This window comes from Ictalurus furcatus, chromosome 7 (genome assembly GCF_023375685.1).
Source record: "Ictalurus furcatus strain D&B chromosome 7, Billie_1.0, whole genome shotgun sequence".
Taxonomy (NCBI): Eukaryota; Metazoa; Chordata; class Actinopteri; order Siluriformes; family Ictaluridae; genus Ictalurus; species Ictalurus furcatus.
This window is the reverse complement of record NC_071261.1, coordinates 17340244-17355235: the sequence shown is the minus strand read 5'-3', so window position 1 is coordinate 17355235 and position 14992 is coordinate 17340244. Positions and strand designations below refer to the sequence as shown.

The following is a 14992-nucleotide window of genomic DNA, read 5'->3' as shown; positions in this document are numbered from 1 at the left end:
TGTGTGTCACCAATTGGAGCTGTTTCATTCATTCATTCATTCATTCATTCATTCATTATTTATTTATTTATTTTTAGCAAAAGGCAACAATAATGATTAAGTAAATCATGATTAAGTAAATGGCAAATGATTAAGTAAATGACAATAAGTACAAAAATCAAAAATAAACAGCTTCTGTGACGACATCTTGGTGTTAATTTTCCCTTCTGCAAGTCCCCGATCTTTATTTTGCATAGCAACAGCAAAGTTCCTAAGCCTCAGCGCCGGCAAGACGTTTTAATAAAGCTTGGCGCGGGAGCGTGCGTGTGATAAAACTGGTGTGAGGGCTATTAATTTCAATGATAAAGTGTGGAACTGCAAGGCCTAGCAGTGTGCCTGTGACAGTGGGGGAGTGTTGTGCTTGAACAGGAGACAGCTCTGTCCTTCACACTGTCTGATCTGCTTGGGAACGGCATTCACGTCCGCTAATTTGAACGGCACCAGTGAAACACTTGGCTTGCTTTCAGGTGGATAGATTTGGACTGCCACGACGACCTTCTCTGAAAGAACACGCAAAACTTCACTCAATATGTCACGAATTATTGTAATAGAGGAAGACAAGATGCTAAGATAATTTCAATATCGTACTCTCACAAGAAATTATGTGACAGCATTAGTCAATGCAAGTGGTACTCTGGCTCTATTTATTTATGTTGGATATTTCCATTAGTTTGTGTTGAAGCCACTAGCTTCAGAGCATGGTAGTTATGCTATAGGATGAAACCCAAAAGAAATGTGTGTTGAGGCGATAAACAAACCCTGTTGATATCTACTCAATTAGTTTCAAGTCCAAGTTGCATTCCTTGCATTTAAACCTAAAGTAAATGGGCCTCTATAAGATAAAGTGGTTAATTGGGTTAATTGAATTGTATCGTAGAAGATTACCACGTGAATGTAACACCATTTTAATTATGTTATTAGCATGTGGATTAAGGCATAAAGTATTTTTATTGAGTAATTAAGGCTGTCTGTACATTGTAATAGAAATATGAGGACATTGGCTTCATTCTACAGTTGTAGTATTATTGCAGGGATAATAGAGCTGTAGAAAGCTTTAAAGACATCCAGTCACTGTGCCAGATCAATGGGCTTTGAGGTATGAGACAAAGTTCACTTCTAACTAGAATATTTTATAGATTTATAGTGAACTTTATAGTTTTAATCATTTTGAAAAAGGCTTTTCACAATGGCAAGGCAGCCAGAGACCTTCCTGGGTAACCATTTGTAAGAACATGAAATAGCAAAGGATTAAATCCCAGTGTTCATCCAACTGCAGCCTAAAGTGAAGCATGTTGCCAGCAAAAAAAAAAAATTGAAAGAAACATCAATACCTGTGGTCAAGTTAAAGTTGGTTTTTTTTTTCTGTTTTTCAGTTTTCCCACACTGAAAGGAAGATCGTGGCTATGTCTCGATCAGCTCCCTAGCTCCATAGGTACTATATCGTGTACACGAGGTGGGGCACTGGTAAGAACCCTGGCTCATGGAACACTGATAACTCAATTTCCGGTGACACGATTACTTACTCGTGTTGTAAAACGTCACCAAAAATGAAAAACTTTAAAATATTTACTTTTATATGTCATATAAATTTGTTAGCTTAAGCACACGTGTTTCTGTCACGGACTACGTTTACATGGACAACAATAACATAATTATTGACCTTATTCTGAATAAGACAATATTGTGATTAAGGTGTTTACATGAGTCGCTTTTAGAATACTCCTTTCATGTTCAGGTTTCACATGTTATAGATCATAGATCGATTAACGGCACACGTCATTACGTCCCCACGCCACGCCGTCCCTCCAGAATTTCACGCATCAACATACAGTTCGTCTTCGTTATGGTACCGTATACATTTTTGAGTATTTCATTTTTAACTTTACGAATGCTTCAAGTGCAATTAATTATTTGTCACGCTATACGTGCTAATAGACGACTGCTTGAAGCCGTGGGCTGCGTCTGAATCCGCATACTTACCTACAATATAGCAGCTGAGATACATGTATTTCTCCTACTATATAGCTGGTAAGTATGTGGTTTCAGACACAGCTGCTCTCTTGTTTGTGGTTAAACGGTTGAGCACTGCCGTGTGTGATCGTGTCCTGTCGCAAAATGCGGTGAAAATTTCCACACAACGTTAATTCTGTGATTAAGGTGTGTACATGTCTGTAATGCATGTCTATAATGTGACTAAAATAGGAATACTCCACATATCGTAATTCCATTTGTGTTTACTTCGAGTATGACCTTAATCGAATTAAGAGAATCAATAATCACTGTTTATATGGTAGTTTCTTAATCAGGGTATTGTCTTAATCGGGTTAATATCGGATTATTGTTGTCCATGTAAACGTACTGATGGTACTTCAAGCAGGATCATAGGCTAGCTAGTGGATTTTTTTTTTTTAATCATTAACTCAAACAAACCGTATACAGAACATCAAATAAAGTTAAAAGTTGCTAACGTAAGTAATCATTTGAGAGCTACAACAACAATACCAAGCTACTTACATTTGTAGACGAAGTTGGCTGAGATTTCATTCGCCATTAGTTTTGAGCTGAGATGCTTCAAAAAACATGATATCATTTCCAGTAAGAGAACATACTGAGCATCAATGCTCCCTGGTTTTTGTGGTGCATTGTGGAATTTTTTTTACAGAGTGAATGTTCCAGACCACTGGAAGGATTTTACGACAGAGACAGCCCTTTAAATGGCCGATTTCCTGATCAGTGCCCTGACTACTGAACTAGCGAGTGGACTAAGAAGCACCCTTGTCAAACAAGTCATCTTCCAAACTGTTTGACAGGCCTTTTCTTTCTTTCTTTCTTTCTTTTACTCTGTAAATAATCCTGGAAGTTTCAGTGTTGACATGTAGTTTATGTGGTTCATGAGAACATGCCGGCACGTTAGGGTGGAACTTCGACGTAAATTTATAAGTGAAGTCATTTGCCTTGTCAGTGCTGTCATTACAGACATTGCAAATGTCTGTTAAGGCTTACTGATGACAGTTGATGATTACCAAATTACTGATGATATGGATATGCTTTTGCTTTAGTACATTTGCATATTTTATTTAATGTGAGTGCAACAAGCTTCCACTAATTATGCCATTAAAATGCTACATTGCTCCACTGATTAACCACTGAGCCCTGATGTCAGCTCAAGTTAATATTTAACCTCCACCCTTCTGTCAATCCCTCACCCCCTCTGCACATCTTCCTTCTCTTTCTTTCCATCAGTTCCCTCTCTCCCACTCAGGAAAGGCACTGACAAAAGAGCATCACATCCACTTCTTTCTGTCTTAACTATCTCTGTCAGCTGGACGTCCCCATGGTCACCTGACTTTCTGCTGACATCCCCCGGGGCGCAGGGAAAGTTGCCCAGCACAGCACTCTGAAAGGCCTGTACCGGCCTGAGGACACAAAGTGCATCTATTTTCTCTCAAAGCTCTCCCAATCCTCCAACACCACCACCTCCCATCCACACCGTCTCAATACCACTCCTGCTCACAGCTGACCGCACTTTTTTTTATCCTCTCCAAAAGCTTTTTTTCTGTCTAATTAATAAACTTATCTTTGGTGCACTTGAGGTAATTAGCGATGTGTTTTGCCGGAGGACCAGATGGTGAATTAGAATGAAAGTGAGTTGCTCAATCAGCTGCTATTTGTCTGATGTCATTAATTATCAAGCGAAGTATACATTCTGCTCCCAAAAGCTGATACTTTGGGAAAAGAATAATATTGTGCCTTCTGTTACTCATTACTCCTTAAAGCCTAAAATGGCAGAGCAGAGTAGGGATGAAGGAAATGCTATTGTTGTGGTTCAAGCACTAACAGCTGCCAGGAGCTGGGCTAGAAATGATATATCCTCTTGAATTGCTGATTTCAAGCACAATTGTTTCTTTTCACACCTTGGAAACTGAGAGGATAGTTTGCAATTTAAATAAAGGATTATTTGAAATTGACATTCGAAAATGTCAAGATTGGGTTAAATTATGCAGTTATATTAATTGGCAGTCTCTAAGTATGACAGTAAAACACAGAAATATTGAAATTCAATACATGAACATAGCAGAAGGTGGTATATTATCCAGATGAGTTGCTTGATGACAGTTGCTTTGCTGATCTAATTTGTACTCAATCCTTTTTTTATATATACTCCAGCCCAAACCAAGTTGCTGGAGATGGTCGAAACATCAAGTTGACAATATTTATGTCCTTGTAGCCACTCAATAAAACCATTATTGTAAAGCTTTAATTGATATTGTCTGGAACTTACCAATGGAGAATGATAACCTGCAGTTTCTGATTAGGGCAGTCAAATTAATACCCAGTACAGAAGAGAACAGTGTAGAGCTTCTTGTCTTAAATTTGGGTGTTTTTGACAGGAACATTTGAAGAATATGCAATTGACACATACAGTACAGGATGTACATGTGCATCATCTCAGCAACAGAGCAAAGCCAGTATTCAATACATTTGACAATAAATCTGCCATCTAGTGTAATTTAAACCTCTTTTGTCAAAATTGATGAATATAAGAAAACTCTGCCGGAACACCATTTACTATTCAATGCTATTATAAAAGACACATTTTGGCATTTCTTTCTTTGATATAACAGTAAAGGTCCATCTATCCATCCATCTTCTATACCGCTTTATCCTTTTCAGGGTCAAGGGGAACCTGGAGCCTATCCCAGGGAGCATCGGGCACAAGGCAGGGTACACCCTGGACAGGTTGCCAGTCCATCACAGGGCACAATCACATACACACTCACACACCCATTCATACACTGTGGACACTTTGGACTCACCAATCAACCTACCATGCGTGTCTTTGGATTGGGGGAGGAAACCGGAGTACCCAGAGGAAACCCCCGCAGCACGGGGAGAACATGCAAACTCCGCACACACAGGGCCCCGGTGGGAACAGTAAAGGTTAATTTAGAAAATTTTTGCAGGCCTACAAGCTTCCAAGATGCCAAGAGAACTTTCAGTAACTGCTTTATCCTGGTCAGGGTCAAGGTGGATCCAAAGCCTATCCCAGGGACACTAGATGAAAGGCAGGAATACACCATGGATGGGACTCTAGTACATCACAGTGCACACCTATGTGGGAAACCCTCATGGACAAAGATAGAATGCAGGACCTCTACATAGACAGTAACCTGGGCTCAGGATCAAACCCTAGAACTGGGAGGTGACGCTGCCTGATTCACCACTTCTCTAACTTAGGATCAGCTATGAAAACTGATCATTTTATCCTAAATAAATACCTGCTAAGATCTCAGATTTATCAGCAAATGAAGAGCAGCTCGTTGGTATAGAACAAATAAAATTCCTTTGTCCTTTGCAGCTTGAAAGGCAACACCTTAACACAATGTGTGACCATGTACACTTTTAGGAAAGGTTCAATCCCATAAGGGTTCTTCAGTTCCCTCAGGCAGAACACTACAACACGGTACCCCTTTGATAAAATGTTCATAGTAGAACCCTGATAGTAACCTAGATCCATTAAATATAACATTAAAAAAACTTTTGAGGAACCTTTTTAGGCCCATTTATCTGATATCATGCACATGGAACTGGAACAGACCTTATCCAGAGATGCTGGAGCAGCATGGAGCATCCTGAAATAGCACACTGGAATCCTGGAAAAATGTAGTGCAGCTCATGAGTATTGCTCGAACACTGAGCAGAATTTAATGCCGCCTTCATGTTTTCATGTTGTAATAGATATTATACCGACAACTGTTTGTGTCATAGTGTTTATATCCATTTTCAGTCTATCACTGCTCTGGTGTTTTCTGTATTTCTGTCAAATATGGACCCTTTTTTTTGCGTTCAAGTGACCAAAAGCTGTTAAGACTGATACGCAGCCTGAGGTGCATGAGGTGGACCCTCAGATGCTGTAGGTCCCTTTATCATCCAGTGTGATTGCTGGGATGTGGGGTTCTTCCATTATGAGCAAAAGGGCATGCTGAGGGAGACCTCCTGCCTGTGCATGGCTGCCCAGCCAAAATGAAAGAAACAGCTCTTTTCTCTGGGGCTCAACTGTAGCATTAATGAAAAAAAAATACAATTGGATTCCTTTGCTTTAAAATTTAATGCCTACTCCTGCCATATTTTTAAAGAGGAAAAAAAGGTTATTCACTGTCACTGTGAGATTTGCTTACAGGTTGAATAATAGAATGACTGATTACATTTCAATCTGATGTGCTGCTTAGGTTGTGCAGTTTTAAAAAATTAAAAGAAAAACAGGGGATCCTCGTTTTATTTTAATTCATATGTGGGGTCCTGACAGAACAATTTATGTATGTTAGGAAACAGACACTGCAAGATTACCATTATTCATATCCCATGTTCTTGCAGAGTTGGCGAAAGCATAAACATCAGACAAAAATAACAGACACTGTGCACAGTTAATATGGGAAATTGAACAATGTTGAAGTTCAATATGAAATAAACTTACACATTGCTGCTTCTGCTTCATTTGATGAATGTCCTTAAGGAACAAAACCCTCTAGTAAAGCTATTGAAAAAAGACTTTTAAAAAAAAAAAAAAAGAAAAGAATCCAGTTAGATTACTCAAACATGGCTCATGATTGTGAGTTTTGTTTTCCCATCAAATAAGAAGACAAATGGAAGGAGGGGGAAAAACGAGTAGAACAACTTAGAGGTGTCCAGTGCATTTCTTTGAAACACATTTCCCTTTATTGGCATGGTTGGACTGATGAGAATTGCACATAAAAAATAAAGTTCACAAGAAAATTGTACAATAGGTAAAACCACAAAGGCATTGGTAAGGACTCAGCAGAAGGCAACATGGATAGGGGACAAAAAAGAAAGGTAACAACCAACACCCTTCTCCTCTACCCCTGCCCAACCACACCCCACCCCACCCCACCCCGAGAATATAATCGATATAACCACACACATACACTTGCATTCGTATACACACACAAACACATCTTGTCCTTCCAAAATCAGCATGTTAATCAATAAACAGATTTGTACAGCAGTGGGAAATCCCTCAGTAGTTCACACTGGTAAAAAGCCACACAGTCAAAAAAAAAAACCCATTGGGGATTGCAATATATTGCTACTTAACGATTTACAAAGCATTTTTTTTTTCTCAAATATCACAATGATTAAAGCCACATATCAAATGAGACATGACACCATTACCCAAGCTCTGCACAGAAAGAACATACTAGACAGGACAAGGAAGGTCTCTCTCTCTCTCCCTCTCTCTCTCTCCCTCTCTCTCTTTTTTTTTTTTTTACATTTTATTTCATCCCTTGTGATATTGCCCCTTTTTGTACACTCATCTATGCAGTCATATTTCACAAAAGGTGTAATGTGATCTGTTGATATTAATACAAAGATGTTGGGCTCTGTTGAAAAGAAACTAGATATTACTTGAACTAGGAACCGCAAGGTAACCTTGAGGTTCACTAGGACGGTAGTGCGATATTCAGACAGGCCCACGCTTTTTAATCAATTCTCTGATGTTATTCTGGAGTCTTAAAAAGACTGGTATTAAAATCCTTTTCTCATTCAGAGTAATGTTCAAAGAGAAGCTGTAATCTCCAACACACATTCAGCCAGAAGCAGACATGTGGTACTGTACTTGTAAGAGTTACCCATCTGTCAGTAGTAATGTAATATTGTTCTCTCTCTAGTTTTTTTTTTCTTCTTCTTCTTCACATCTTTTAATTTCCCCTGTACAGTGCATATGATTCTTAGGTTTAATGGGATAATGGAATGAGTTCCCCAGTTTGGGACAGAGTCTGGGTACCAGGTCAGGTCAAACTACACAACAGCTTCAGCTAAAAGACAACTGTGAAAAATAATTTATTGCTTTTTTAAAATCTTTTTATACACATTTTGTCTTTTATTATTATTATTCTCTTTATAATTATTACTGTGAATAACATGAAGATTAGTGTTATAGATTTTTTTTACATCAAGTAAAGTTTTTTTTTTAAAAAATTCTGGAAAGAAAACTGTAAACTTTATTTTGGCATTCACATAACCAAGTGTATGAGGAGCAATGAGACAGATTTATTGTGGTGTGATGAAATACCTGCAAAATTAGTTTTATTGCTTTATGTGCTTTAGAAAAAGAACATGATTTTAAAATATAATTTAAAATGGCTGCAATCTGTGGAGAAGAAAACCATGTACCTTTTCATCACAACTGTTTATAAAAGGAGGAGAAAGCAATATTTCTGTAGAACTTGAATGTTAAATAAGTCAAATAACAATATAAATAGCAAAATTTGTAAGGCGCATCATAGTAGATGTCAACCATAAATATTTTGATCAAAATACTGAAATAAATACATTTCTTCCTCATGAACATGAGTACGTGAATTTATCTTTGAAAAAAAGCAATCACATATTAGTAACAGTGAATTATTAAAAAAAAAATTAATAATAAAAATTATTAGTGTGCACAAAATAATCAATTAAAAAGTTAGTCGTTCCGTCAGAGAAAAAAAATCTTATGGTTGTGCAGTTATGGAAATAAAAATATTAAAATGTTTCATACATATGTCATGTAAGGAAAACACTGAGGAAGCTAAAAGATGAAACTATACATGATTAATGACATTTTTAAAACAAAAGTCTTTAAAAATCTGTTCACATGCTCCCCCTGAAGAGCACCCAATCTCCAAAGACATTTTATTTTTATTTATTTTTTACAATCATATCACTCCACATAACCACCATGTTGGTTATGCGTCACTGTAATGACTACAGATTAACATTCTCGATTAGGAAAAACTCCATCTTATAAAGGCTGCGTTTTACAGTGCATAGCTGTAACAAATAAAGAACTTTGCCTTGATATGTACACAAAATAAAAATATTCCATTTAATATCTGTAAATATTTGTTTATATCATTTCCCCCCACCCCCCCACCCCAAAATGTAGACAATATTACCTTGTAGAAGATACTAATCCCATACTCACTTAACAACATTGTAACACCACAACCAAATACCAGGTTAAATAAAAAAAGTCAAAAAATCAATCAAATAAAAACTGACTGAACAGGCTGCATGTTTTCACCCCTCAAAGCGCTGAGATTGGAGCAGTGCATGAAGAAAACAATCCCATGGAGATCACTGTCTCATACAGCAGCACAGTACAGGCACATATCTGTGCACTCCTCTAAAGGTTTATTGTCTAATCCCCAAAGGTAAAGTCTTTGCAGCAGCTATGTTCATGTAAACTTTGCTTTTAGATATACATATATGTTCTTTCTATATATACACACGTGTAAAACTTGTAGTAGTCTCATATTCAGAGGAGCGAAACAGCAGTGAGGTATCACAAATCCCTCGCTTTGCAACCAGCAGGTGTGGTGGAGCTCGTTACCTTCTCAGGCTACACTGGGCCTCACGCAACAAGCTGTCGAAATCCATCGAGTCATATTTGCTTTTAGTTGAAGTCGGATCAAAGTCTTCAGAATGAGAGTCTGAAAAGAAGCAGGAGGTATTGACAGAATCAGACATGGATGCTGAACAAGGAAACCAGCCTTACAGTCTGGTGTGGAATCTTACAAACAAGTTATTAAATCTGGTTAAGACTGCCAATTTTATGCAAATTTTAGTTTTGTTTTGGATTGAAATGCCATAAACTCAAAACCCATGACTTTTTCTTGGCTTTGCTCCCCTTGGAGCAAATGGATGTAATCTTACAACCCTTTTCTTATCTGCAGCTCACAAACTTAACCACCATTAAAAAGTAATTCAACTTACAAAAAATATCAAATAAGGCTACAAATGAAAAAAAACACACCATAATATCAAAGCCAGTGGGGTAAAAATGAAAAGCATATATTATGATTTGTAGCTGTGACAATAAATATGGCAGCCAGCTTCACAAATACACTCTCTAAATGGACAGCAGCGTAGTTGGGGTGTGTGAGAAATGGGAATGACCATGACAAGCAGGGAACGCCAGTTGTGATCTAATACTATGGCTAAACGGAGGATTGTGTCATGTCATGCACCTTGAAGGATGACAAATGCCCCTGTGCTCTACTTAGAATTAATGGACAGTTTCTTAAAAAAGGGTGAAAGGAGGTATTGCTTAGGTGTTATATTATTCATGTTACCGAACCCCGTTCCTGTATGTCTGAAGGTATGGCTGCTATTGTAAGTAAAAACCTGTGCAAAACAATGGAGGTCTCACATCCATGTGCTCCAGCATAAACACAGTCACCTAAACACAAGGTAACAAATGCCACCCAGCTCGCTCCTGGAGGATGCATTACAACCACCATCTAAATACCTTTGGCCTTACTCTCAGCCTCTGAAATACACTTTAATGTTCCCATTATTTGAAGGTAAGTGCACTTGTTCTCTTCCATTGACCTGCGTGGCCATCAGTGACATCAAGACAAATGCCTCCCAAATGCGTCCTCCAGCATCGTGCGTATCTGAACTCACATTTTGCAGAAAATAAATGTGAAGTGGAAAATCGACTAACTATTAAATCCGCCACCACCAGAGCCACCGGCACCCCCCCCCCCACACACAAACACAATTCTTTCCACTTTAACAGGAGCAAATGATCTTCCATTTGTCTTTAATGACCAGCATTCTGCATTGTCCTTAGGATTCGTCGCTTTATCACGTCCTTCTTTCCATCCCATGAAAAAAGCAAACTTACTCTTTCATCGTGGAGAGAAATATTACTTCACACTCCCCCTTTCTAGGCATTATGATCAGATGTGAGTTTAAAATGATTTCTGAAGAACGCACATTATGTGCTGTTCTGGACAGATGGACGAGATGTCCAAGATGTCTAATGTCCAAGATGACTGAGAGTCACAGACAGGAGACATTTTGTAATACATGCTCTTCAATCTAGGGCCTTAACATTGTATAGGTTTCTAAAAGCATTACATTAGAAAGAAACAGGAAGGGATGTGGGGCAGAAGGTAGACAAGAAATGCTTCTACTATATAAAAGGTAGAATAAAAGACCAGATAGAAAAACAAAATGGAGAAAGAGAATCAAGAAAATATGAAGAGATGGGGATAAAATAAATTAAATCAGACATCCTAAGTCATACTCAATCACATTCTCTAACCCACCCCCCACCCCCCCCCGCCCCCAAGCACACACACCTGCCACACATCCCTACATGTAACTTAGTGTCATCCTGATCTTGCCTCGGTTGAACATCCCAGCAGCTGGCAGAAGAGAGACATCCGCTGGGGAAATGAGCGGATCAGACTTGACCTTGCCTTCCTCAACTTTCCCTCCATTTTTACACCCCTTCCTTCCTCAACCACACAGGGAGCCAAAGCATGAAATATACATGCTCAATGTATGGCATCAAAATACCACAGGGAGCTTTAAAGCCACCGAACCGCTACTATGTTGATTTTCTACTACGCTGAGTACTTTATCGCACTCTATCACTATTTTCCATCACCAATACTATTGGTAACTGTTGACTGTTTAAATTCGTCCAGACACCACTATAGTGAAACGACATGTACAGCATCAGTTCAGTCCCTGGTTCAAAACGAGAGTGCCTGCTGAACTTAATATATCCATTTCAGTGGATATGGCAAAAACATTCTCTGATGTTAAAACATCACTCAACTTATTTGCTTCCCGGCTTTTCTTTTGTGCAGTGAAAGACAGCCCTTTGTCAATTGTGAGTTCAGGTACTAATGGATGGCTGAAGCCAAGCAGGCATACTTACCCAAGTCTGTGTAATTGGATTTGCAGAACTGCTTTTGTCCACCGAAGCAGAGCTCGAACTCAGGTTCGTTCAGCCTGCGCAAGGTGTGTCCATTCTCAAGGGCAGCGAAGGCATCACAAGTGTAGCGGTAGGTGATAAAGCCAAAATTGTCCCTGGATCGGGAACAAAAAAAAATGAAGCATGAAGTACACCAAAGACATCAGCCAGAAGCACTATGACAAACTATATAAATTCACAAATGTGATCAATACAATTGAGACATTGCTATTTTTTTCTGGTTTATGATGTCCAAGGAGTATTGTCCTATTTCTATTCAAGCCAGTCTATTTTTGCCTAATATAGCTCATTTTTTAATTCAGCAGTGGGATTTATGCATGTCCTCTAATTCAACTGCCAGTGGGAACAAATATATAATTAAAATATTTTTTTAGACTAAAATAGTCTTAATTGACCCCTTGTGTCACAAGACAAACAGTGTGCACTAGAAGTGGGTGATATGACAAAAGTATCACATATCACGATTCACATATCATAAATCATATACGATATGTATCCTGATATATAGGTTTGCTAGTGAACTGCTAGCAAAACAGTAGTGTTACATTTTTACCATTTTAATTGTTAAACATTTATTATAGTATTGTAACAACAAATCAGCAGTTTTCAGCAACTGTTATTACAAAAGTGTTATAAAAAGACATCATGAAACCTGATATGTCAGAAAAGTGCATAGTGACATAACATAACATGATATTGATATTATATCATGATTTTGCCTGGCCCTAGTTGCGTACAGACACACACACACACACACACACAAACTTGCTGAAACTCTTACCCGTTATATTTCAAGTTGATGGCACACTCCTCGATCTCGCCGAAAACTTCAAAGCGCCGCTTGAGTTCGGAGCGTGTGCTGTCAGCCCGGAGACGTCCAACGTACAAAACCCGCCTCTCCTCCTGGTCATTAAAGGCAAAACAGAGACGGGGATTAAAGAAGTATAGGGACTCAGTCTTTTCTCTCTTTCTGCCCTTAACTTTTTCTCCATGACTGCAATTAACATTAAACACTGTGGGAAAGCCAAGAACAGTACAGGGAGAGTGACTGAATAACTCTGCATTGCCTTTTCCTCACTCTTTCATCTTATGTGTGTATGCAGTACTGCTAAATCCTTTTTCTTATCCATTGTGTGAGTTAGTTCGAGCTTTCAACAGCCCACTTATGGAGAATGGTCCAGTTGGTGGCAATTAAGGATTGACCACAGACACACCATTAAAAGATTATAGCCTTTCAGTCCAAATGTACAGTGCTGCCGTGAATCTTTTAAGGAATAACAATGACTGGTTCATTTAAGTCAGATGCTGCTTTAGAACTTTATTCATCAGGGAACGAAACATTTAACTGGCCTCATGTTAAATCTGGTCTCCGTCATACCAAAAACACAGGTGAATCTTCTGTGCTTTGATACAGGCTATAGTTCTTCTGTTTTTATCACGGCATATTGTAACTAGGTTACAGTGAAATTAGCTGAAGAAATAAACAGAATACTCTTCTAGAGTTGTGTAGACTTTAAACAATATTAATGCCACAATGCAGAAAATACTAGCTAAGAACATATACGTACATAATTCTATTATAAGAACGTGCAGGCCTTGGGACATTTTTTTTTACTGAAATAATATTTATGCACTGGATATACGAGCACCTCCATTTTTGTTTCATATTCACAGACCTGCTGTAACTTGCACATGTAAATGAATTGCCTGACCGTAAAGTAATAGTAGACCCTGGCACTTTGATTAGACAAAGACATTACAAATTAACCAGATTTGTTTTCAGTTCCATTTCCAGCCCCTCCTCCACCCCAGCACATTAGTGTAGCAGACAAACGTGTTTGCTGAATTGGTGGTTTAGTTGCTGACAGCTGATAAATGCAGCAAGGTTTTAAAGATGACACCTTGAGGCTGATGATTCGTATAAATCTCTCACATCCCCTGGCCCCCCCAAATCTTTCCTGACAGCTCGGTTCATGCTACCCATAATTGTCTTTCTGCCACTAAAGCAGGAGAAAAGGCAAACCGTGAGACCAACCCACACGTGCATCAGTTGATGTGTGAATTTTTCAGTAAAGGGCAGAATCAAGCTGGAAACCTGTCTCGTTTCACAAACCGATCAGGCAGAAAAATCGAAAGAATTGTGCTTAGGGGAATTATATTTAAAACCGATAACTTCCCTAAATCTAAATTTGTTGACTCGTATTTCCAAAGCGTTGATTTCTTTCTCTTTTTTTTAAACAAGATTATCTCCCCCCCCCCCCCCCCCCACTGCCTAGTCGATAACATTTAGCCTGTGGTGTGATTAATAGCATCTGACACCATTCAGAGACTTCAGAAAGATGTTAAAAATACACAACTGGGGGATAAAGAGGAAATGTGTGTAGCCTGTATGATTCAGAATTCTAGCTTTGCATGAACTCCCTTACTGGGAGACAGAAGGGAGAAGGATGTGAGCTTGGAGCAGACTGTAGTCAGAGCAGGGAGGGAGAAACAAATTTCTTCAAGTATGCACGAATGTGAGAATGTAGAAGAAGGACAAAAAAGAAATACATTAATGCTATTGCTAATACTACTATTAATACTGCTACTACTACTACTACTAATAATAATAGTAATAATAATAATAATAATAATAATAATAACAATAACAATAATAATAAAGCGCATACATTGCTAAAATAAAATATTGTGTGTTGTGTTCACTTACTATTGCTCTCTTTCGTTGTTTCTCCCTCTGTTCAGCCCTCTCTACCTCCCGTTTCTCATAGTCCTGCTGGTACTCCTCCCTCTGCAGCTGTTCATGCTGGTATTCCTCATAGCTGTCATACCTGTGTGGAAAAAAAAAAAAAAAAACACCAATTTTGTCACAAATGCAATCATGCTCTTATATATTATAGCATTAGATCCCTTGAGTAGTGTCACGAAATGGCTAGCTCACAAAGGACTGAGTTCCATTTTTTTTCCTGAGAGAAGAAGACAAACAAATGCATTAATAAGATGTCTTTTCACATCGCAAAAGGTTATGGCTCTCATAGGAGGGACTCTTGAGGGAACATGTCAGGAATCGAGCAGCTGCTTCTGTCAGCACAACTTCACATGCCATTACTTTCTGCTTAGTTTGAGCTTTGTGTCAAAAAGTAGAACTTTTTTGATCTG

General features: G+C 38.5%; 1 protein-coding gene across 2 annotated transcripts in view; it reads right to left on the bottom strand.

The window, feature by feature from the left end:
- Nucleotides 1-5707: 5707 nt before the first annotated feature.
- The window catches only part of ppargc1a (peroxisome proliferator-activated receptor gamma, coactivator 1 alpha), a 42008-nt gene continuing 32723 nt past the window's right edge, over nt 5708-14992 (bottom strand). For both annotated transcript variants that reach the window (XM_053628985.1, XM_053628986.1), the window contains exons 10-13: nt 14544-14664; nt 12618-12739; nt 11780-11931; nt 5708-9533 (exon numbers count right to left, since the gene is read on the bottom strand). In XM_053628985.1, the coding sequence (XP_053484960.1) occupies nt 9430-9533; nt 11780-11931; nt 12618-12739; nt 14544-14664 (499 nt within the window). In that variant the 3' untranslated portion in view covers nt 5708-9429. The remainder of the gene's footprint in view (nt 9534-11779; nt 11932-12617; nt 12740-14543; nt 14665-14992) is intronic.